The sequence below is a fragment of the Trichosurus vulpecula genome, chromosome 2 (genome assembly GCF_011100635.1).
Source record: "Trichosurus vulpecula isolate mTriVul1 chromosome 2, mTriVul1.pri, whole genome shotgun sequence".
Taxonomy (NCBI): Eukaryota; Metazoa; Chordata; class Mammalia; order Diprotodontia; family Phalangeridae; genus Trichosurus; species Trichosurus vulpecula.
The window spans coordinates 187,134,816-187,160,412 of NC_050574.1; the positions used below are offsets into that span (position 1 = coordinate 187,134,816).

Below are 25,597 nucleotides of genomic sequence, written 5' to 3' on the forward strand. Positions count from 1 at the left end.
CCTTCTAACTGCCCTAATGATGAGAAAGTTTTTTAGGAGTTACAAGTATCATCTTCCCATGTAAAAATGTAAACAGTTTAACTTCATTGAATCCCTTGTTTAAATTTTTGTGTTTTTCTCGAGTCTTGTATGTAGAAGTCAAACTTTCTATCCAGCTTTGGTCTTTTCATCAGGAATGTCTGAAAGTCCTCTATTTCATTTAATGACCATCTTTTCCTCTGAAGTAGCACACTCAGTTTTGCTAGGTAGGTGATTCTTGGGTTATAATACCAGCTCCCTTGCTCTCCAGAATATCACATTCCAAGCCCTCCAATCCTTTAATATAGAAGCTTCTGACTGGCTCCACAGTATGTGACCTGTTTCTTTCTGGCTGTTTATAATATGTTCTCCTTGACCTGGGATCTTTGGCATTTGGCTATAATATTCTGGGGAGTTTTCATTTTTGGATCTATTTCTGGAGGTGATCAGTGGATTCTCTCAACTTTATTTTAAATTGGTTCCAGGATATCAGGGTGGTTTTCTTTGATAATTTCTTGCAATATGATGCCTATGCTCTTTTTCTTTTTTGTATTGTGTCTTTCAAGTAGTACAATAATTCTTAAATTATCTTTCTTCAATCTGTTTTCCAGGTCTGTTGTTTTTCCATCAAGATATTCCACATTTTCGTCTACCTTTTCATTCTTTTGATTTTGTTTTAGTGTTTATTGATGTCTCATGGAGTCATTAGCTTCCACTTGCCCAATTCCAATTTTTAAGGAATTATTTTCTTCAGTGAGCTTTTGCACCTCCTTTTCATTTGGCCAATTCTACTTTTTAAGAAGTTCTTTTCTTCAGTGAATTTTTTACTTCTGTTTCCATTTAGCCAATTTTGCTTTTCAAGTTCTCTTCAGTGCATTTTTGTGCCTCTTTTACCATTTGGCCAATTCTGTTTTTTAAGGTGTTATTTTCTTTGATATTTTTTGTGCCTCCTTTACCAAGCTGTTGACCTTCTTTCATGATTTTCTTGTATCACTCTCATTTCTTTCCCCAATTTTTCCTCTACCTCTCTTTTTTGATTTTTTAAATCCTTTTTGAGCTCTTCCAGGAATTCTTTGTTTGGGCCTGAGCCCAACTCACATTTTTCTTTAAGGATTTGCATGTAGCTGTTTGGACAATGTTTTCTTCTGAGATCTTCCTTGTCACCATAGTAGCTTTCTAGGGTCAGTTTCTTTTTTTGCTTGCTCATTTTTCCAGCCTATTTCTTGACTTTTAACTTTATATTAAAAGTAGGCTCTGCTCCCAGGGTGAAGGGGTCATTGTCCAAAGCTTCAGGTTTGTGGTGCTCCTACTTTCAAAGTCAATTGGAGTGGGGGGGGGGGGGGGGCGGGAAGGTAATGTCTGTAAGTTTTCAATTCTTCTAAAGTGGTATGATCTAAAGAAAGGTGTGGTCACTGTTATCCTGTCGTGTGTTCTGGTCTATTAGCAACCTGGAACTGTCTCTAGGGTTCCCCCCCTCCTGCTAGTGCTTCTTCTCACCCTGGGATCTTGACCTAGAGTTATGTATAGGCAATGCAACAGAGTTCTGCTCCCAGTGCCAGCACAGGATCCTCTATAATCTCCTTCTAGACTTTCTGTCAGTGGGCTGAGAGCTCTAGAAACTGCTACTGCTGATTCAGTCACCAGTAAGGCCTGCTCCCAGGGCCCACCTGTGCCGGTGCAGTCTGGGCTGGACTACACTCCACTCTGACTCCTCTGGGACAGACCTTTTTTGCTGACCTTCTAAGTTGTCTTGGGCTGGAAAACTGTTTCACCCCATATTTTTGTTGGTTCTGCTGCTTTCTTTTTGAGCCATTACTTTAGTGTTGTCTGGAGGGGAATTTAGGAGAGCCAGGCAAGTTATCGCCTTTACTCTTCCATCTTGGCCCATATTTCACAGATTAGATAGTATAATATCAAGTACTAAATATGCAATTTGTTTCGTACTCCAGTCAAATGCAGTCACAGTGTACTATATTGTATATTTCTACCTTTGAATCAAGAGTTTAAAAATTCTTTCCATTTTTAATGACTTTCATATTGTTTTTTCTGTACTAATTAGAAATACACTTAGTTTTTCATTTTTGAGCCATTTAGTAAGGCAAATTTGACAAAGGATCATTATTTCCTTCCGATACAGTGACTGCTCACTAAAATTAGCCTTAGAATCTTCAAGGTTTGTTGCTGAATTCAGAAGAAATCTTCATCAGCTATATTACTCACTAAATACTGGTACTTTAGGATATTCAACTATTATTGCTTCTTTAAAAATATCTTTAATAAACTCCTAAAGGATATTTCTACTTCATTTTAGTAAATTTTACAATACAGTTTTCTTATAAATTTTAAAAAATTCTTTCTATTTAAAGAAAACAGCTACCCAACAAAATATGAGTAGCTTTTTTATGTGTTACAACTTTCCTTTTCAATTACTCTCTTTTGGAGAATTCAAAATGCCCACACATTTCCATTACTCCAATTTTTCTAGAAAAACATCTTTGTTCCCCAACACCACATAACCTCAAGATTCAAGTAGATGAGAGAAGTACAAAAGAACAAAGGAAAAGACTTCTCCGTTTTACTAGAAAAACACATGTAACTCCAGAGGGGAAAAAAATCACTTTATTAAGTATCTTTTCAAGTTCTAAAATTTGTCCTGTATCCCTACCAACTTTTATAGGTGGTGACCTAATTCCAAAAATAAAATCTTTGGCAGGATGCTTGCAGTAACTGTTCTATTAGCAGAGAAGAAAAATAAGACAGCTCAACAAAGCAAATGAGAGGGATAATACCACTGTGGTATACCAAAATTATTAAAGAATAAGTCACAGAGGTAAAGAAAACATTAAAAAGTGTCATGTTTTACCCAGCTGCCCTCCTTTAACTTGTCCATCATGCCCCTAAGAGCCTCATCATTGGGAAACATCATCTTCTGCAAGACTGATTCAGTCTTGGTATTCACACTTCAGTACCTTTTGTTCCTCTGATAAGAAGGCAAAGTGATGAGCAATCAAACCTCCATTTAAGGAGGGGTCCAAGCCAGTCATCTCAAACTCCTCAGCCAGCTGCATTCCTGTGATTTCTACATCATGCCTCCTTGCTGAGTATTTCGCTCTTTCTCCCCTTTCAACTTCCTTTTGTGTGTCTTTCGCATTAGACTATAAGGGAACAGAGACACTTTTTCATATCTTATCCCCAGTGCTCACTACACTGTCTGGCACATAATAACTCGTTAATAAAAGTTTACTTGAGTGACCAATAGTTAGGAAAAATACTGCTCTTTGCACAAGAAAAACTACTAAAAGAAAACTAAGAATGTGAAAAAGCTAAGACAATTAAGACAATACATAAGTAATGGTATACTATTCCTTAAATAATACTAACACCTCCTACTTTGCTCCTACTCCTGGGAAACCTAACTACCTATTCCATGAAACTTTTTGTAATACTTTGTATGCCATGAAACCTTTTTTTCTGGTTCTCCTACCTCTCCACACTCATCATTCTTTTTCTTTTTCTTCTGTCATTTCAAAAATCATCCCTTAAATCTCTATCTGCTGACCTACATTACAATTCCTAAAAAAATCTGGAATGGATCATTAAAGAAATGTTCAGTGATGATCTACAAGGGGAAACAGATTACAAGAGTCAGAATGGCTTTATCTAGAACAGGTCATTCCAGCCAAACCTCATTTCCTTTTTGGATAGGATTACTAAAGTAATAGATAAAACGAATTTTAAGAGTTACCAGTAACCTACATTTTTAGCACAGCTTTTGATGAAGTTTCTTATATAATTCTTATGGAAAAGAGAGAACTGTGGTCTAGACTACTATACATTTGGACAGATTCAAAACTATTTTTGGCTGGCTAGACTCTGGGTAGGAACTCTCCAGTAGAATGCCTCAGGAATCGACACTTAGTCCTGTGCTGTTTAAAGTTTTTATCAATGACTTGTATGAAGGCATAGATGACATGCTCATCAAACATGCCAATGACATGTGGGAGGGACTGCTAGCACACTGGGGACAGAATCAGCATCCAAAAAAGACCTCAACAAGTCCAGAACATTGGGATAAATCCAATAAAGTTAAATTTGGGATATTTGGGATAAATGTGAAGCCATATTTGGGTTCAAAAACTTAACTTAAGAAGTACAGGATAAGGTAGGCATAATGAGATAATAGTTATCCCAAAACAGCTCAGGGGGAGTGGGGTCAGGGAAGGGATTGTTAGTAAAGCTAATGCTCTATATGAATTGGTGTGATGCAGAAGCCAAAAAAGCTAATGTGATTCTGGAGCCTCCTAAGAGAGGCACAGCTTCAGGAAAGGGAGGTAATAGTCGTCCAGGTGTACTCTGGTCTTGTCAGACCTCATCTCCAAGTTCTGGGAACCACAGTTAAAGACAATGATAAGCTGGATGGTTAAGAACCATGAGTTTTGTCATGTGATGTTCAGTTAAAACAAAATGTTTAACTGGTGGGAGGGAAGGGTGATAGAGACATGTGTAGGCCCAAGAAGGGAGAATGAAGAGCAATGGGTGGAAGTTGAAAAGAGGCAAATTCAGGCGTGATGTCAAGAAAAACATTCTAATAACTAGAGCAATCCAAAAGAGGAAGGGAATACTGAGAAAGATGGTTGATTTCCCTCACTCTTTAATCAACAGTGGGATGAACATTTGTCAAATATGCTATAGCAGGATTCCTTTCATTTATAAGGTAGTACTACATGGCCACTGAGGTCCCCCTTCTAACTCTCACCCCTCCTCTAAACATCAAACCACTTACTTCATCTTCACAACAACCCTGGGAAATAGGTGCTATTATTATTTCCATTCTAAAACAGAAGAAACTGGGGCAGACAGAGGTTAAGTGACTTGCCTGGAGTCACACAGCTAATGTCTGCAGCTGGATTTGAACACAGGTTCCTGACTTCAGGCCTAGTGCTCTCTCCACTTCAGCACCTAGCTGCCTCAAAACAGCAGTTCAATAAACTAAACTAAACATCAACCAATTTGGATAATCTACTCCCATCATCCCCAACATCTGCAAAGAAGAGAGAGGGGGCAATTTTTCATATCCTCTTCACCCCCACTTGATCATGTTTGAACACCATTCCATTTGTGGTTGCTCTTCCCATATAAACTGCTATAGTCACTATGCATGTTGTTTTACCTAGTTCTGTTTGCTCTCTGCATTCATTCATATCGTCTGCGCATGTTTCTCTAAATTATTCATAATTTTTTACAGCGCAGATAATTCCATAACATTCACACACCACAATTTCTTGAGACTTTTCCCATTGATGGTCACCTATTCTGTCTTCAATTCTTTACTACCACAAAAAGTGCTCCTATGACTTTTTAGGTCTATATGGGATCCTTGTATTTTTGACTCCCTATGATTTATGCCTACAAGTAGGAAACTCTAGGTTAAAAGGTTTGAACATGTTAGGCACTTTCTTAGAAGACTCCAAGTGGCATTCCAGAATGGTTGGACCAATTCACAGTTCTAACAGTGTGTTTGTGTACCTGTCTTTCTGAAACCTCTTCTACTTGACTTTTTTCCATATTTTTGTCCTCTTCTCACATTTGCTGGACCTAAGGATAAATCTCAGTGTAGTTCCAATTCGATTTTATCATATCATTAGCGAGTTGGAGCAGTATTTAATGTGGTTGTTAGCAGTTTGTACTTTTTTTGAGAATTCTATGTTGCAATCCCTTGACCATTTGGGGAAATGGCTCTTTTGGGGGTGGCAAAGAATTGGAAATTGAGAGGATTTCATCAATTAAGGAATAGCTGAACTATTGTGCACAAGAAATGATGAGCAGAACAATCTCAGAAAAACCTGCACTTATACAAATTGATGCAAAGTGAAGGGAGCAGAAGCATGAGAATATTATACACAGTAATAGCAGTACTCTACGATGACCAACTGTGAATGACCTAGCTATTCTCAGCAATGGTACTGATCATCCAAGACAATTCCAAAGGACTCATGATGAAAAATGTTATTCATTTCCAGAGAAAGAACTGATGGAGTCTGAATGTAGATCAACGCATAACATTTTTCATTTTATTTCTTTCATAGTTTTTATTTCATTTTATTTTGATCTGTGTTTTCTTTTACATGTCTAATATGGAAAAATGTTTTGCATGACTGCACATGTGTAACCTCTATCAAATTGCTTACTGTCTCAGGGAAGGGGGAGAAGAGGGAGGGATAAAATTTGAAACTCAAAATTTCTAAAAATGAATGTTAAAAATTGTTTTTACATGTAATTGGGGAAAAAATAAAATATTATTCAAAAAAAAGTCCTTTATGGGAAATCTCAGAAATTATCTAGTTAAGAATTTTCCACCCTACTCATACCTGATCTAATTCTTCCCTTTATTAGTCAGGTCACAGTATCTATTTTTAGTTTATTGTGGCATATGGTTTAAGCCTTATTTCTGACAGACCTCCAGTTTACCAACAGTTCTTACTAAGCAGGGAAATCTTCCCCAAATAACTGATGTTCTCAGGTTTAGCAACTCTGGGTTGAGCTAAATTATTTCTAATCCTTCTTTTCCTAGTGCTGCTCACTGATCTGCTTTTCTATTTTTTAAACTAGAATCAAATGCTTTTGGAAAATTACTGCTTTAAAGTATAATTTGGGGTATGGAAGTGCTATTTTTTTCTTCATTCCAGTTTGTTTCATTATTTTCCCTTGAGTTTCTAGAGCTGTTTTTCCAAAGGAGTTCTGCTCTTATTTTCTCTAACTCTATCAAGAATCTCCTTGATAGTTTGGTATAGCACTAAATCTGTAAATTAAAATAGATACCATCATCTTTATTTTATTTTAGTGGCCCAATCATGAGCAATGACTATCACTCCAGTTGTTCAAAGCGTTCTTTATCCCTTCAGAGTGTTTTGGAATTGTATTTATAAGCCTTTAGTGTCCCTTGCTGCATTGCCTCTCAGATATTTTATTCATTTTTGTTATTTTGAATTAGACTTCTCTTTTGATATTTCCTTCTGGATTTTATTATTGCTATGTGGAAATGGTGTCCTGGTTGATTTTCTGGAGTTCTGTAAGGAAACATTAACAAACGGAGTTAGACTCAACTCCTCTTTGCCTTTGCAAAGGCCCATGTTTATGCCTTTAATTTCTTTTTCTGGTCTTACTGCTATCACACAGTTCTAGAAATGGAAATTTCTAGGAGTTCTACCATTTCTAAAACTATCTCAAATAACAGTGTTTTGTAAAAGGAGGCATCCTTATTTTTCCTCCTGTATTTATTGGGAAAGCTCCCCTTTTTTTCATTGAAAACAATGCTAACTTTCGGTTTGAAATATATTAGGTATATTTTATCTAACACGATTAGATGTAATGTTGAAATGCCTGTATTTTATGGGACTTTTAGGGTAAATGAGTCTTTGAAGGCTTTCTCCGCCCTACTTAAATAATCATGTTGTTCTGGGCATTTTTGTTTATAACATGATTACATTCACTGTTTTCCTAATATTGAACTATCCTTACATTTTTTAAATAAAATTGAATTTAGTCACAGTTTATAATTTTAAGGATATGTTTTTGCTAGGGCTGTGGTTAAATTTTTTGAATCTTTAGTCATTAGTGATAATAGTCTATAATTCTTTCTTTGCTTTATCTCTGGTTGGCTTAAGCATTAGGACAAGGGTTTTTAACCTAAAATCCATGAACTTGTTTTGGTTGTTTTTTTTATTCTGATTTTATTTCAAAATAGTAGGTTTTCTTTGTAATTCTGTGAATTATGTGCATTTAAAAACATTAAACATTATTCTAAGAAGGGGTCCAAAAGCTTTCCTAGAGACTTGTAGGAGTCCATGACACAAAAAAGGTTAAGAATACCTTTATTAAGACTGGATTTGTCTCATAAAGTAGGGTTGATAGTATGTTTTCATTCATAAAATCTGAAAATAATTTGTATGCTCTAGGTATTATTAAATATTTGATTTAATTCATCTGGAATAGTATTTTTCCTCTTTTTAGTTCCTTTACTCTAGTTTATTTTCATTTTCAAAAACCAGATTAAGTTTTTATATTGTTGCATATTTCTCTTACTGAGTATTCTATAAGTTTCGTAGATAATTCTCCATTTCTTTTAAGTTCTCATTTTTGTAAGAACTCACCTCTGAAATACCATACAATAAGCAACTACACAACTACAGCATTCATCCAGATGAATCTTCTTAAAAGTTATGTTAACCAATGGCACAGAAATTTCACCAGTGGAATCAAGTATTTTCCACCTGTAGATCCATTCCCCCCATCTTACCTATCCAAATCACTCCAATCTTTCAAGACTCAACTAGTTTCAATTCCTCCATGAAGTTTTCCCTTACCTACTCAATCCTTAGTGACTTAATTCCTCCTAGGGGTTCCCATAGTACCTATCTGTTATAGGGTACTAATACTGCCCTGTTGTTATATTTTCATATGTATTTGTCAGCTTCCCATAGAATCAACAATAAACAGCATGTGGTTCAGTGTTCGACAACTATTTCCTGAATGGAAAAAAATAAACTTTTATTTTGTTTATCTACCCCACTTTGAGAAAGCAGAGGAAACTATACTATTTTTTTTAATTTCATGGAAAAAAAAAGTGTACAACTCCAATCACACTTATTTGAGAGGTTTCAAACTAACATTTTCCCCCAATAGGTTATTTCATAAAAGAAAAAAATTTAAGCTCAAATGTTTGGCAAAGAATTCCTTGTACAAATGATCTTCGGTTCTCTCAAGTTAAAACATTTGCTATATAAAATTAACACTCTCAATTAGTCCCACATATAAACTTACTATGAAATGACAAAATAAAAAGCAAGATTCATCTACTTTCTTTTTTTTTGCAGTATGAGAATTTATTTTTACTTGACTATATACACATTTGTATATCCAGCTGTAACATGTCTTTTTATTGTTCATTTGGGTACAGGGAAATAATGGAAAAAATCACAAAATCAAATTACAAAAAGCATAGAATGAAGATGGACTCAGAAATCCAAGACCAGTCTGTACTGCCTTCTCCTACCATGTCCTGTAGACCACTGACTCAAAGACTCAAGGATGACATCCTTAGGTGTATCTCTTTCTCACCCTTTCGCAATCCGTCTTTGGAGGTGTCATGTCCTAGAAGTTGTTGGGGTATCCTTGGAACCCTTTGCTTATTGTCCCTGTTGTTCCATCTCAGTGTTCTCTTTGCTGTATCCGTTAATAAACGTTTGTTAAGCACTATGTGCCAGGCACTGTGCTTTTCATGTTTCTCTTGGTTCTCGTGTTTGAAAGTCACATTTTCTACTCAGCTCTGGTCTTTTCACTGAGAAAGCTTGAAAGTCCTCTATTTTATTGAAAATCCATATTTTGCCTTGGAGCATGATACTCAGTTTTGCCGGGTAGGTGATTCTTGGTTTTAATCCTAGCTCCATTGACCTCCGGAATATCATATTCCAAGCCCTTCAATCCCTTAATGTGGAAGCTGCTAAATGCTGTGTTATCTTGATTATTTTTCCACAATACTCAAATTGTTTCTTTCTGGCTGCTTGCAGTATTTTCTCCTTGACCTGGGAGCTCTGGAATTTGGCAACAATGTTCCTAGTTTTCTTTTTGGGATCTATTTGAGGAGGTGATCGATGGATTCTTTGAGTTTCTATTTTGCCCTGTGGCTCTAGAATATCAGGGCAATTCTCCTTGATAATTTCTTGAAAAAATGATATCTAGGCTCTTTTTTTGATCATGGCTTTCAGGTAGTCCAATAATTTTTAAATTATCTCTCCTGGATCTATTTTCCAGGTCGGTGGTTTTTCCAATGAGATATTTCACATTGTTTTCCACTTTTTCATTCCTTTGGTTCTGTTTTATAATATCTTGATTTCTCATCAAGTCACTAGCTTCCACTTGCTCCAATCTGATTTTTAAGGTAGTATTTTCTTCAGTGGTCTTTTGGACCTCCTTTTCCATTTGTCTAATTCTGCCTTTCAAGGCATTCTTCTCCTCAGTGGCTTTTTGGAGCTATTTTGACATTTGAGTTAGTCTATTTTTTAAAGTGACGTTTTCTTCAATATTTTTTTCAGTATTTTTTTGGGTCTCCTTTAGCAAGTCATTGACTTGTTTTTCATGGTTTTCTCGCATCCTTCTCATTTCTCTTCCCAATTTTTCCTCTACTTCTCTAACTTGCTTTTCCAACTCCTTTTTGAGCTCTTCCATGGCCTGGGACCAGTTCATGTTTTTCTTGGAGGCTTTTGGTGTAGGCTCTTTGACTTTGTTGACTTCTTCAGGCTGTATGTTTTGGTCTTCTTTGTCACCAAAGAAAGATTCCAAAGTCTGAGACTGAATCTGAGTACGTTTTCGCTGCCTGGCCATGTTCCCAGCCAATTTACTTGACCCTTCAGTTTTTCGGCAGGGTATGACTGCTTGTAGAGCAAAGAGTACTTTGTTCCAAGCTTGAGGGGATGAGCTGTTGATTTCAGAGCTATTTCTATACAGCCAGCTCTGCCACACCAGCACTCCTCCTTCCCCAAGAACCTCCAACCCGGACCTGACGCAAATCTTAAGCAGGCTCTGCACTCCTGCTCTGATCTGCCACTTAATTTTTCCCACCAGGTGGGCCTGGGGGCCGGAAGTAACTGCAGCAGTAGTTCTGTAGCTGCACCTCCCCCGCTGCCCCTGGGGCGGCCGAACTGCGAACTCTGTCCCAGCAGTTTTTCCCACTAACCTTCTCTGTTATCTTTGGTGTTTGTGGGTCAAGATTCATCTACTTTCAAAGATAAAAGCCTAATCCACTGAAATATAAAACTTAAACCATTATATATCAAACACTTGTTAATGACTATGTACCACACAGGTGGATTCTCATACCTATGACAGATTACAAATTCTTATTGGTGTTTAACCTCAAAATTGGAATATTACAGGTAGTGTTTTTAAACACAACATTAGAGAACAGACATCATTACTTCAGACATTACACAGATTAAAAACAAAGTGAGAAGCACTGAGATATATCAATTCATATGAAAATGCTCTATTCTGTACATCTTACACTTCATGCAAATATCTGTCAGCATTTAACACTATGCATAACTAAATCCCACTTTAGGCAGTTTTTAGTAAAAGAATCCATAGATTCAAAAACTTTATTCCAAAAGAAAGTCAGACTATATATGTCCTCTTTCTTAAGATATTTATCATAGATGTTTTAAATCTAATTCTTATATTTAAATACATCCAACAATTATGGGTTGCTGCAATAAGCTTTCAATACACATATTTCTGGCATTTTCATTCCAAGAAGCTTATACTGCTACACAGATATCTAATTAATTTTCTCTCAATGTCTGAAAGGTGGCAAAATTTACATGGGCTATCTAAAGACAGATTATATAACTGTGTCATGTGCCAACAAAAATGTTATTACAGTAATTGATACTGGATAAGTTTAATAAGGTTCTGAGTGTTTTACACTGAATGTAAATTTAACATATTACTCTCAAAGGATTCTTGGAAAAGTCTGAACGCTATGGCGTAAACCCTCAGGCTATTACTGAAAAGAAAGGGGGATAATTGTTTTTCGTACCTAATTTTCAAGGATAAAAAAAATTATGCATGGCTTGTAAAATAGTATTTCTGAGTTGAGATTTTTCTTCCAGTAGTAGTTTTCCTGGACTCAAATTGCCAAGACATTTTTCTAATGATTCCAACTACAAAACACTAGACCATCATTTCTATTCCCAGACAGGAAATAATAACATTTTATACAAACTGTACAAAATAAAACATAATTCTTCCTGACTTATGCCTAACTTGATATTAATACAGTATCGAACAAGACTATCCCTTTTTCATATTTTGATGAAGCTTGTATAATTTTTTCATGCGCTAGTGGAAGAAAGCCTTTAAGTTGGCTCTACCAAATCAAAAGATCTATTATAATTTTATTCCCCCCCCCCCAAATCCAAGGTATTTAACACTGTCATTGTGGAGATCCAGTGCAGTATCCAAGTCATCCCCCTAAGGACAGTAAGGCCCTCCAGATACTCCTCTTTGCAGAGGACACTGTGCATCAAATGCAGAACAATGTCCTAAATGAGATCCATAATCACTCAAAAGTGTGAACTAACTATGGGGGGGAGGGGGTGGGGAGACAAACACGGGACCAAGCAAATAAAGAGTACATATTGTGAGAATATAATGTTCAGCTGGATGGATAACCCACAGACCTTATAAATCATTATCTATCTTGGACAGATAATGCAAATGGAAGTCAGGCCCAGAATTGAAAAGGAAGAATAGAGCAGACCAGATTATCTTTGAGAAATTGCAAGGTTATTCTAAGGACCCAAATTATCTCCCTGAAACATAGGCCTATCTTTTTAATATCAGTATTTTTGTAGTGTAATGTTGGATGGCTGTGAGTCATGGAATGTAAGTCTCCAAAGACCTGAATCACAGAGTTGCAGAAGTTGAAGATTTGCATGGTAGATCTGGGCGAGCTGTTACACATTACAAACAAGGAATCATGAAGGAAAAGTGGTGAAAAAGATATTATCAATGTTTGATTGAAAAAGATCTACTAAACAGGGAGAAACCACCAATGAAAAAGCCAAGTACTGCAATGGTATCCTCTCAATGTCAGGAAAATTCAAAGAAGATTCCCAGCAAGCTAGGTGTACTCCTAGAGGCAAATTTATGAGGATACATGGACAAGACTTGCACAGGATGGCCATGATAGGCTACACAGATTATGAAAGACAGACTCAAGAGTAGGTATTAACAATTTCATGTGAGTGGAAGCATTTCACTCTAGTAGAATGCTCTAAGGATCTATACGCTTGTCTCTTTGTCAAACATTTTTATTGGCTAAAGATATAAACAAATTATTATCAGATCTCTAGTACTGCCAACATACTGAATGATGCTCAGAATTTTTAAAGATTTTGATAGGCATGGAACACTGGGCAGAATCTCACTAAGCCAAAATTCAGATAAAAGCAAAGTTTTATAATGGAGTTCAAGAAATTGACATGATTCACAAGTATAAGATGGGGGAGATATGGCTAGAAATCAATGGATCTTCAGAAAGATCTGGGAGTTTATGAGCCAGTAGTGTGATATGGCAGGTAAAAGATTTCATATGATCTTAGGCTGCATTAAGAGTGAAGCATCGGCAGTGGCTGAGACTGAGCTAAATTGAAGGGCTTAGGGAGGCTGTGGTCTTAACTGTGAGGGCCAGGGGGCAAAATGCCATCATCTAAACAACTAGCTGACTTTGGCTACAAGGCCTTCTCTGCCTCCATCATGCTGCTCATCGTGTATGGCGGCTTCCTGTGTAGTGCCCAGGCCTATCGCTACTTTCAACATCGTGGTGTCCTCCATCAGGCAGGGGAAGAACAAAAGGCTCCAAACATTCTACGGGACTGAAGCATCGTTTCCAAGAATAAGAAGGCAATGGTCTTGACATACACTGCCCTGGTCAGACTAAAACTGGAGTACGTTCAGTTATAGAACTTTATTCTAGAAATTACATTGAAAAGTTAGAGAAGAAAGAAGAATGGCAGGGACAGCTAGGTGGTGCAGTGAGTAGAGCATCAGCCCTTGAGTCAGGAGGACCTGAGTTCAAATGTGACCTCAGACACTTGACACACTTGCTAGCTGTGTGACCTTGGGCATGTCACTTAACCCCAAGGAGGAAGAGGAGGAGAAAAAGAAGAAGAGCTTTTAGTCAATATGAGAAACAGATGAAGGAAGTAGGGGTAATTAACTTGGAAAAGAAAAGACTGAGGAGGGTGGTTGGGAGAAAGAGGGAAGATAGAAGAGCAATGATAGCTGTCTTCAAATACCTGACAGGCTGTCATGTGGAAAAGGGATTAAAAACTTGTTCTGAAGGACCCTAGAGGGCAGAACCAGAGGCAACAGGTGGAAGATCAAAGAGGCCGATTCAGCTTGAAGACAGGAAAAGCTTCCTAACAATTACAGCAATCCACAAGTGGAATGACTGGCTTTTGACCAGCATTCATTGACGGGCTGGATGGATAGCTAAGTGGGGATATAGGAGGAATTTTGTTTCTACAGGATTAAAAGTACTCCTAACTTTAGTAGAAGGTAAGTTAGGTGACTGGTTCTAATCACAGCTGTGATCTAGCAGAACCAGGCTCCTGATCAGGTGAAAGGTTAGAAGCTTGTACACATGCTTAAGGAGCTGGTGGGGAGGGCGAGGGATATGACGTGGGCAGTTCAGGGGATTGCCTCTGGCCAATGAAGAGCAAGGCAGGAGGTTTGAATTCGAATAATATAAAAGGCTAGCGTTTATCTGAACGAATTGTACTCTCCTGTTCTTTCCATGCAGGAAATACACATTTATTCAGAGAGAATAAATGTATAATATAATGAAAACCTTCCTGGCTTTCCAACGAGTATTGTTTATCTCTAGACTAAGTATGTTTCTCACAGCTACTTGTCAGGGGTATTGTAACGGGCATTCTTGTGGGGTATGAGTTACATGACCACTAAGACCTCTTTCAACTTAAAATTCTGTGATTCCATATGATATACCCTCTATAACAATTTGCTGAATTGTCTTTTGTATCAGAAGTGTTTGCTTTCTAATGCAATCAAATCAATAAACATTTATTAAGCTACTACTATGAGCCAGGCAATGTGCTAAATGTTGGGGATACAAAAAGTGACAAAAGACTGTCCCTGCCCTCAAAGAGCTTACAATCTAATGAGGGAGACAATTCAAACAAATATATGCAAAGCAAGATATATAGAGAATAAACAAGAACTAATTAAAAGAGGGAAAGCACTTGAATTAAGACGGATTAGGGAAAGCTCTTTATAGAATGTGGGATTTTAATTGAGATTTAAAGAAAGCCAGGAAGGGTCAGTGGACAGAGGAGGGAGGCATGGAAGAGCCAAAGAAAATCCTCGGAACCAAAAGACAGTGTCTTGTTTGCAGAACAACCAGGAGGGAAGGGTGACTAAATCAAAGGGTAAGGAGTAAAGTATAAGAAGACAAAAAAGATAGGAAGGGGCTAGGGCAATAACCTAGCCGCTAGGTTATTAAAGGGCTCTGAATGTCTAACCGAACATTTTGTATTTGTTCCTGGAGGCAATAGGTAGACACTGGAGTTTTTTGGGTTTGGTTTTTTTTTTTGGGGGGGGGTGTTGTGTGAGGTGATCAGATCTTTGTTTTTAGGAAAATCACTTTAGTAACTAAACAGAGAATGGATTGGAGTGAGGCAGGCAGACCCACCAGCAGACTACTGCAGCAATCAAGACATCGGGTGATGACAGCAATGTCAGAGGAGAAAAGGAAGCATCATATTCAAAAGACGTTGCAAAGCTGAAATCAGCAGGTTTTGGCAAGCTGGATACGGAGGTGGTGAGAGATAGTGAGGAATCCAAGTTAACTTTTAAATTGTAAGCCTGAGGGCCTGAAAGGATGGTGTTGCCTTCTACAGTAATAGGGGAGGTAGATGGTGGAGAGGGTTTAGGGAAAAAGATAATGAGTTGTTTTGGCCATATTGAATTTAAGATATTTACTGCCACCTAGTTCAAAATGTCTAAAAATGATGCTAGGTTGGAAGGCAGCAGAGAGACTGGGGCAGGAAAGGTACATTTAAGAATCATCAGCATAACAAAGACAATTGCAACCAAAATTAGAAGGAAACCAAAAAGCTGGGAAACAATTTTTACAGCCATTGTTTCTGATAAAGGCCTCATTTCTAAAGAGAACTGAGTCAAATTTATAAGAATACATGTCATTCACCAATTGATTAATGATCAAAGGATTTTAATAGGCAGTTTTCAGATGAAGAAATTAAAGCTATCTATAATCATGTGAAAAAGTTCTCTCGATCTCTACTGATTAGAGGAATGCAAATTAAAATAACATTGAGGCACCACATCACATCTATCAGATTGGCTAACATGACAAAAAAGGAAAATGATAAATGTTGGAGGTGTGGGAAAATTGAAACACTAATGCACTATTACTGGAGTTGTGGACTGATCCAACCATTCTGGAGAGCAATTTGGAACTATACTGAAAGGGCAATCAAATTGTGCATACCCTTTTATCCTTCAATAGCACTACTAGGTCTGCATCCCAAAGAGATCATAAAAAAGGGAAAAGGACCTATATGTACAAAAATATTTATAGCAGCTCTTTTTGTGGTAGCAAAGAAATGAAAATTGAAGGGATGCCCATCAACTGGGAGATGGCTAAAACAGCTGTGGTATCTAAATGTAATGGGTATACTATTGTTCTATAAGAAACGATGAGGGGGACAGGTAGGTGTCACAGTGAGTGGAGCATGAGCCCTGGAGTCAGGAGGACCTGAGTTCAAATCTGGCCTCAGATACTTGACACACTAGTGACCTTGGGCAAGTCACTTAACCCCAATTGCCCTGCCTTCCCCCCTCCAAAAAAGAAAAAACACAGAAATGATGAGCAGGCAGATTTCAGAAAAACCTGGAAAAACTTATACGAACCGATGCTGAATGCAAAGTGAGCAGAAGCAGGAGAACACTGTAGATAGTAACAGCAACACTGTGCAAGGATCAATTTTGATAGACTTAGCTCTTCTCAGCAATGCAACGATCTAAGACAATTCCAAAAGACTTGTGATAGAAAATGCTATCCACATCCAGAGAAAACTACGGAGTCTGAATGCAGATTTGAAGCATACTATTTCCTCTCTCTTTTTTGTGTTTGTTTTCCCTTTCTCATGGATTTTCCCTTTTGTTCTAATTCTTCTTTCACAACATGAGTAATGTGGAAATACGTTTAATATGATTGTACATGTATAACCTGTATCAGAATGCATGCTGTCTTGGGAAGGGGAGAAAGGGGCGGGGGGGGGGGGGGAGGGAGGAGGAGGAATTTGGAACTCAAAGTCTTTATAAAAGTTAATGCTGAAAACAAAATAAAAAAAGAAAAGAAAAAATTATCATCAGCATAGAATCAAAGAGTACTTACTCAAACACTTAAGCAGGTCACACTACCAAGTCATAAAAGGTCATTACTACTGTAATCCCATTGGAACTGTGGCAAATAGGCAAGGCAAAGGTTGCCTGAATTTCAAAAAGGGAATTAAATAGGCAATTCAAAGTGTAAGCCAATATCCTGACATAAATGTTCTAGTAAAATTATAGAATGATTAAAGCAATTTTTTGTGAACATTTAGACAAGAAAAATGACCACTACAAGCCACAGTAAATTGATAAAAACAAAGAATCTTCGATAAAAGTATGATGGCCAAGCTTTCAACAACTAACACAAGTACTAAAGACCAAAAGCCATTCCCCCAAAACAGTCAAAGAAAATGAATTCAACTCAACTATTTGCTAAGCACCAACTATGTTACATATACTATGTTAAGCACTGGATTACAAAACAAAAACTAAACAGTCCCTGCTCTCAAGAAGCTTACATTCTATTCAAAATAAAATACAAAGTAATTTTCTGTTGGGGCAAGATGATTAAGAGAAGCAATAACAAACTAGAGATGGGAGAGAAAAGAACAGGAAAAGATTTGCTGCTGGTGGGAATTCTACAGAGATATGACCGACATCATGAAGAAAGGGTAGTTTTCAAAAGAAAAATTGCAAACTGTCAACAACCATATGAAAAACTGCTCCAAATCACTAATAAGAGAGGTCTAAATTAAAACAGCTCTAAAGGTCTACTTTAAACAACCAGCAAATTGGCATAAATGAAAAAAATATGAAAATAATCAATGTTGGATGAGACACGAAAGGTCAGGCACACTAATATGCTAGTAGACCTGTGAATTAGTCACATCATTTCAGAAAACAATGTGGAACCATGAAAGAACGGTCCTTAACTGCTCATAACCTTTGACAAAGAGTTCCCAGTACTAAGTATAGTACACTCAAAGGAAGTCAAAGACACATAAAAAGGTCCCGTCTACACCAAAATATTCATAGCAGTACTTTTCATGACAGCAAAAAAAAAAAGTGAATCACCATCAGTTGGAGAAAAGATGAACAAAGTACAGTATAGGAAAGAATATTATAGTAGTATTACTGTACTATAAGAAATGACAAATAGGAAGAATCTGAATATAGTAAAACTTATAGGAACTAGTATAGAATGAAGTGAGCAGTAACAAGAAAACAATATACGCAATGAACCACCACCACCAAAAAAAAATAAATAAAACCAAAAAACCCCTTGACCCCAGAGAAGAGAAAATTCACTTCCCCTCCTGTCTTTAGAAAGGTGGGAGACTATGGACACAGAATGTTGCATGCAGTATAAGATGCATACCCTATTGTAGTAGCAATTTGGATTTGAAGATCTTTCCCACCCATTAATAGGCCATGTGACCTCCTTATGTTATAGGAGTCCTCAGACATGTGGTGGGAGGAGCTTCCTGACAGGAAAAGGAAGTTATGTCACAGGAAATGCTGAAAGAGAGAAAGATGTTATGGCTACTAATGGCCACCCTTGTGATTCTTAAAACACAACAGGCTGAGTTAGCTGTACTTTGAGTTTGTTTTGGGGAAGACCCCAGCAGGGGGTCAGAGAGGTTTTGGTATGACCACGCTCCAGGTTGTTATATAGTGTTTTAAGTTCCTTGCTGTTATGATAAAAGTGGGATGACTGGCTCTGGGAGCTGAACATTTGGCTATGGGATATGGTTTTCTGGTGTCTGAATTAATGTTATACTTCTTTTACCTTCTTTAAATGGAGAGTTTCTCATGCCTTGTGATACAGAACTACATAGGCATATTCGCGATTATCGTTGATACTGTATTTATTGCCTTACTGTTTCACCTATGTCAACTGGTTTTGGTTAAATGTTTTTGTTACAAAGTAGCTAAGTGGCTCAGTGTTTAGAGTCCTGGGCCTGGGATCAGGAAGATATGAGTTCAATTCTGGCCTCAGACACTTATTAGCTTTATGAACCTGAGCAAGTCACTTAACTTCCATCTGCTTCAGTTTCCTCAAATGTAAAATGGAGATAATGATAGCACCTACCTCCTAGAGTTATTAGCATCAAATGAAATAATATTTGTAAAGCACTTTAATACAATGCCTAGCATAGAGTAAGGTGCTTAATAAATGTTTGTTCCCTTCTCTTGTTTACAAGAGGTTTGGGGGAAAAGGAAAAGTTATATCTAAATGACTATGAGGTTCAAAAGGCATCAATAAAAAGTTTCTAAAATTTTTAAGAGCTACAGTTGTCCCAAGGAAGCCTTCTGACTAGAAAAGGGCAAGACAATACTTGTCTTTCCAAGAGGTTATCCTGCTCAGGTGTAACTTCTAACTGGAAATCAGGGTAAAAAGCCAAGGGGGAAAGAGGACAGCAATAGCTATATCTGGCCTGCAGGCAGCAACTGGTGATGTGCTTTAGCTTTCTTGCTAGCTACAGAGTGCAAAGAGATACAGAAACACCACAGAATTGTGGAAATGAGACAAACTCCAAGCAAAGATGTAGGCACGACATTCATGAAGACTTCCACCCCTCACTCCAGCAGTGGAAAAACTTTGCCATTACTTTCCCTTTTAGAACTCTACTAGTCAGTGAAGAAGGGGAATAAGACTATTTATCATTGGGAATATGGTATTGTTTTCTTTTGTGCTGCAATTCTCTTTTGTCCTGAAATATGGTCTACTGTTCTCAAAAATAATAGTTGCAGTTGATGACAGTCAACATTTATATAGTGCTTTGAGGTGTGCAAAGCACTTTATCTAAGTTATCTCATTTGATACAACTGGGTAGGAACTGTTTTGTCCCCATTTTACAAATGAAAAAATAGGGTTAAAGGTTAAGTGACTTGCCCAGGATCACACAGCTATTCTGAGGAATTACTCAAATCTTGGTGGCTTCAAGGTCAGCATTTTATCCACCATGCCACATTGCTTCTAAAAGGTAAAAATAAATAAAATACACATATCCGTGGATAAGGTCATACTTCAAGGATAATAGATTATGAGCTCCTTACACATAGGGCCTGTTTCATTTTCTTCTTTTTATTCCCAATGCCTAGCACTGCCTGGAACATCATAAAAATATCATACTATTTTTTTCCTTATTACAAGATTACTAGACTAGGAAACCAGGATAATACTACAAATAATTATATGTGGATTTCTGCAAGACATTTGACAATTTCTAATGACAACTCTAGGACAAGATGAAAGATACTGATTGGATGATCATGCCAAATGAGTTCAGAACTGACCAACCTAACTAGCCCAATAAGTAGCTATGATCACTGAAAGCCTAGATGGAGAACTTTATGCCACATACACCATCATTATCTAAATTCTATTCAATATTTTGATCAATGGTTTGAAGACACAGATGCTTGTCACATTTACAAATTTCAATAACTAGAAGGAACAGCTATTACACTAGAAAACAAAATCAGGATCCAAAAAAGACTTAACAGAAGAACGTACAGAAGCTATCAAACAGGATAAACTTAAAGATTAGCCTAAGTCCTACACTTAGATGCAACAAAAACCCAACTACACAAGTATGTAATGGAAACGATATGATTAAAACGCAATCAGTTCATGTGAAAAAGACCTAAGGACTTTGGTGGATTGTGAGTGTAATGTCAACAATGTAAGTCAAAAAAAGCTAGTATAATTTTAGGACAATGTAATCAGTCAACAAGCAATTATTAATTACTTAATATGTTTCAGGTACTGTGCTAAAAGCCAGATATACAAAAACAAAAATAAAACTGTATTTGACCTTGAGTAGCTTACATGTTACTAGGGAAAACAACACATATATATACGTATATGTGTATGTATATATGTACACATTATGTATATACAAAATAAATGCAAGGGGAGATCAGGAAAGGTTTCACGTGTGTAGTGGCACTCAAGATGAGTTTTGTATAAGTATACAAGGGGTTCTAAGAGGCAAAAGTGAAGAAATAGTACATACAAGCAGGGGTGATAGTACAAAGGCATCAGCTGCAACAGTTTGTTTAGTTGAATAGAAACATGAAGAAAAGAGTAATGTACAACGAGGTTGGAAACATAGGGGCCAGGTTGTTAAGAATTTTATCAAAACAGAGGAACTTGTATTTGTTACTAAAAGCAACAGGAATCCACTAGAATTGTTCAAGTAAGAGCATGACATATGCTTTAGGAAAATCACTATGGAAGATATGTGGCACATTGGAGAAGGAAAGAGACTTCAGGAAGGGAGAGCAATTAGGAGGCTATTGTAATAGTCCATTAATGGAAGCACAGTATCCAAAACAAAGGAAGTGATAGTTCCACAGTACTTTGACCTTTACTTTAATCACTCTGGACTATTCTGTCTAATTCGGAGAATCACATTTTAGACACATATTAACAAGGTGAAGTATTTCCAAAGGAGAGTGAGAAAACCCCAAACTATGTCAGAAAACCCCAAACTATGTCATGTAAGGATCAATTTTATGAACCAAGGATGTTTAGGTGAGAAAAGAATTAGGAGGAGGACATGGTCTTCACCCATTTGAAGGGTTAGGGGGCAGTGGATAGAGATGGGGGGCAGAGAATATTAAACTCATTCTGCTTGGCCCTAAAGGTAGAGAAAACAAGAAAAGTCCATAAGGTGGAAGATTCCAGGTTGACACAATGGAAAAACTTCCTAACAATTAAAGGTGTCCAATGGAATGGGCTTGCTGCAAACACAGTTAAGTTGCCTGTCAGTTGGACTCTACCAGCAGAGGCTGATGAACATTTATCAGGGATATTCTTGACTCATTTCATACTTTCAGTGGACATTTGACTAAATGACCTCTGAGATCTTTTCCAACTCTAATTCTGATTCTTCTGGAATATTAACTAAAAGCTCTACAAGTGCCTAGGATAAGAAGTTATAATGCTTATTCTGAATTGTTCTAATAAGCCTTCTCATGCCCCCAAAATATTCACTTTCAATATTTAAACAACCACATATGACAAACAACTCTTTATTATGCAAGTTTTATTACTCTCCTAAATCAATGTTTAAGTAAATACTATGGAATGACTAATGTCACCAAATGTTTTGGCCATCAAGACTCCAGGGTCAAGCTTATGCCCACAATCTCTCCCTTCTCTTGACTCATACACATCAACCCTGTACATATAAAATGCTGGCCTGGGTATGACACAGCCTCATAGTCTCCTTGCATCCTTCACTCCCCTCTTTAATCCAAACATTGCACAATTACCAAATTGATATTCCTAAAGTGCAGATCTGATCATGACATCCTTCTGCACAAAAAGTTTTAGTGGTGTGGCCCTCCCCACCTTAGAATAAAATACAAATCCTATTTAGTATTTAAAGCCCTTCAGAATCTGGATCTAATCTCTCTTTCCAAGTTGATTACACATTACTCCCCCTCATTTACTCCACACTGCAGACAAACAATTTCTTGTTATCCCCCATACATGGCATTCCTTCATGAACTTTACACAGGTCGTCCACCAGACCTGAAATGATCTTCCTCCTCATATCTGACTCTTGAGTCCCTTAGCTTCTTTCAAACCTAACTCAAGTGTCACCTCCTTTAAGAGGCCTTCCCTGATTCCTCCAGTTTTTAGTACTTTCCCCCAAGAAATCACTGTATTATTTTGTATAAACCCTGGAGTAATCACTCATGTGTGAACATGTTACATTCCCCTAACAGCTACAATTCAAGGGTCTCACTTTAGTATTTGTATCCTAGCACTTCCACATTTGTCAAGCCTAGAACAGTGCTTAACACATAGAAGACGCATAATAAATTCTTAATTGATTATTGCAATTAGTAGAGAACAAAGAACATGTATACAAATAACTATTATACAAGTTTAGCAGAACCAAGGTGCTCTAGTCAGAATCTATAGGAATAAATGACCATAGATCTTAGAACTGGAAGAGTCCTTATCCTAGTTCAGCCCCCTCATTTTAGAAATGAGGAAACTGAACAACTTGGGCAGGGGTTAAGAAACTTTCCCATAATGACAACAGCAGTAAGAAGCAGAGCTAGGATTTGAACTCAGGTTCTGGAACTCTAAGTTCAACTCTCTTTCCACTTCTATCTCAGAGAAGGCTCAATGAAGAAAATGGCACTTGAAATGTACCTTGAGTAAAATTTCAGCAGTTAAAAATTTGGAGAAGTTAAAGGGTGTGCATTCCAGGTATAAGCAAACATATGCTGTAAGAAAAAGTTTGAGTTAATAGTGAGAAGTCCAATTTGGATCATTTGGGGGAATGGTATAAAATAAACTTGAAAAGGTAGGTAGGTATCAGCAAGATTGTGGAAAACCCAAAAATCTTGACTAAAGACTGATTTGGTCTTATACATGCAAATGAAAATATTATTCCATTAGTAAGACATGAATTGTGGTGTTGTTTTTCCCCTGATGGTGATGATGCACTAGGTCATCCACATATCCTTATGTAGCACTCCTTGCTACACAAATTTGAAAGTGGGTGGCCAAAATTAGATGTTCATTCAGAAAATCACAGAATCTGAAAGTTGGAAGGGACTTCTTTTGCTATCCATTCCAATCTACTCAAAATAAAATCATTATAACATGTGTCTCACAAGTAGTCACCCGGCTTCTGCTTGAAGACCACAGCCCTCAAAGAAAGAAAAAAAAAACACTTCTCAAAGAATCCTATTCTTCTAAACAGCTCTGTGAGCAAGTTTCTTCTTGATATTTAGACCAAATTTACCTCTTCACAACTTCCTTCCATATATCGTTCAGCATCCTCTGGGACCAAACAAAACAAGTATAACCCCTCTCTGAAATGACAGCCCTTCAAGTATTTAAAGGCAGCTATCTTGTTTCCTCTCTCTTTTCCTCAAGTTAAACATATCCAAGTTGTTTCAAAGTGATCCTCATGTGACATGGATTCAAGATCCTTAAGCATCTTAGTTTCTCCCTCCAGCTTATCAATATCTTTTGAAATTATGGTGCCCAGAATTGAAAACAATACTTTAAATAAGGTCTAACCAGAGTAGGGTGTGGTGAGACTATCACCACCTTATTCCTTGAAGTTTCACCTCTTTTAATACATCCAACATCATATCAACTTTTTTGGCTGCCACATCAATTGGCTACCTCTCATTGAAAATGTAATCCCCTAGTATCAACCCCCTGTCCATTTCAAAATAACTACTGTCTCATCATACTTCCCCCATCCTATACTTAGGTTAGTTTTTTTAATCTAAATATAAGACTACACATTTTTCCCTACTGAATTTCATCTTATTAAATTCAGTCAAATTATTCTAGACTTGTCAAGATGTTTTTAGATCTTGATTCTTTCATCCAGTATGGTAGATATCACTCCCAATTTGGTGTCATCTGCAGAAGTGATGAGCATACCATCTATATGCCTTTACCCAAGTTCATGTTTAAAAAAAAAAAAACCCTGGGTCAAGCCCAGATCCCTGGGGCACTCCATAGGAAACTTCCCACCAAGCTGACAATGAATTTGTCCAGGGACACAGTTCTGACTCCATCTAAATGTATTATTATCTAATCTATCATCTCCACAAGAATTACAAGAGACCAATTGATAACATATTTGCTAAAATATTAGTAAACTATATCTACAGCATTCCTCTCATATATCAATTAGGAACCATGTCAGAAAAGGAAATGAAGTTGGTCTGGCACGACTTGCTCTTGATGCCATACTAGCTCACTGTAATCACTACTTCCTTTTCTAGATGTACAATCACTATCTCTTTAATGATCCATTCTAGAATTTTCCTAGAAATCAAAGTCAAGCTCACTGGTCCACAGTTTTGCAGACACTTTCAAGAAAGCAAACACGGGACACTTTGGTAATTGAAATTTTTTAATTCACTCATTCAAAAGTTTTCTATTATTTACAAGGCAAAACTAAATAGTTCACATATTCCCATCCCTTGACCTGTAAAGTAACCTGGATTACAGCACGGCACTTCTTGCAACTTCAGCCTCTCTAACATCATCTTCTATTTGAACTGCCTATTTGCCTTGTTGGGAAATCTAACAAAGTTCTTACTTTAAAAAAAAAAAAACACCTTTAAATTATGTGTTCATTCTGAAACGGAGCTGATTTTTAAAAACCTACTATATATACAAATGACTAAACTAAAGGAGACAGAAAGTAAATGTGAATAACATTAATAATACTAATATAGCACTTTAAAATTTGTAAGATGTTTTATATAAGAATTGAGCCTCACAATAACTCTGAGGTAGTTACTACAGATATTATCCCCATTTTACAGTGGAAGAAACTGAAACTCAAAGGGTAGGTGACTTACTTGTGGTAAGACAGCTAGTAAGTGACAGAAGTAGTATTAGAACACTTGTCTACCTAGGTCCAAGTCACATTTAACTCTCTATAAAGAGAAATAACTCCATAGATTTCCCCGAATCCCATCAAAAACAACAACATTTGAAAAAATAATCACTGTTTGGATGAGTTACACATTTTCCTTAATCCCATATACACTTTTTAAAATAGCCATTTAATTGTTTCTTTCAGCTCTTCTGGTTCTCTTCCTCAAAAGTTATTCCTTAGCATAGTATAGGAATGCC

General features: G+C 37.0%; 2 protein-coding genes across 3 annotated transcripts in view; one reads left to right on the forward strand and one right to left on the reverse strand.

Moving 5' to 3' along the window:
- USP12 (ubiquitin specific peptidase 12) overlaps nt 1–25,597 on the reverse strand; it is a 134,590-nt gene that overhangs the window by 105,422 nt on the left and 3,571 nt on the right. The window lies entirely within an intron of this gene.
- Nucleotides 13,235–13,455, forward strand: LOC118838083 (cytochrome c oxidase assembly protein COX14-like). The gene has a single exon (XM_036745293.1). The coding sequence runs from the start codon at nt 13,276–13,278 to the stop codon at nt 13,453–13,455; it is 180 nt and encodes a 59-aa protein (XP_036601188.1). The 5' UTR covers nt 13,235–13,275.

Excerpts from the sequence above, each read along its gene's own strand:
- LOC118838083 (XM_036745293.1), top strand. The coding sequence starts at position 13,276 with ATGCCATCATCTAAACAACTAGCTGACTTTGGCTACAAGGCCTTCTCT.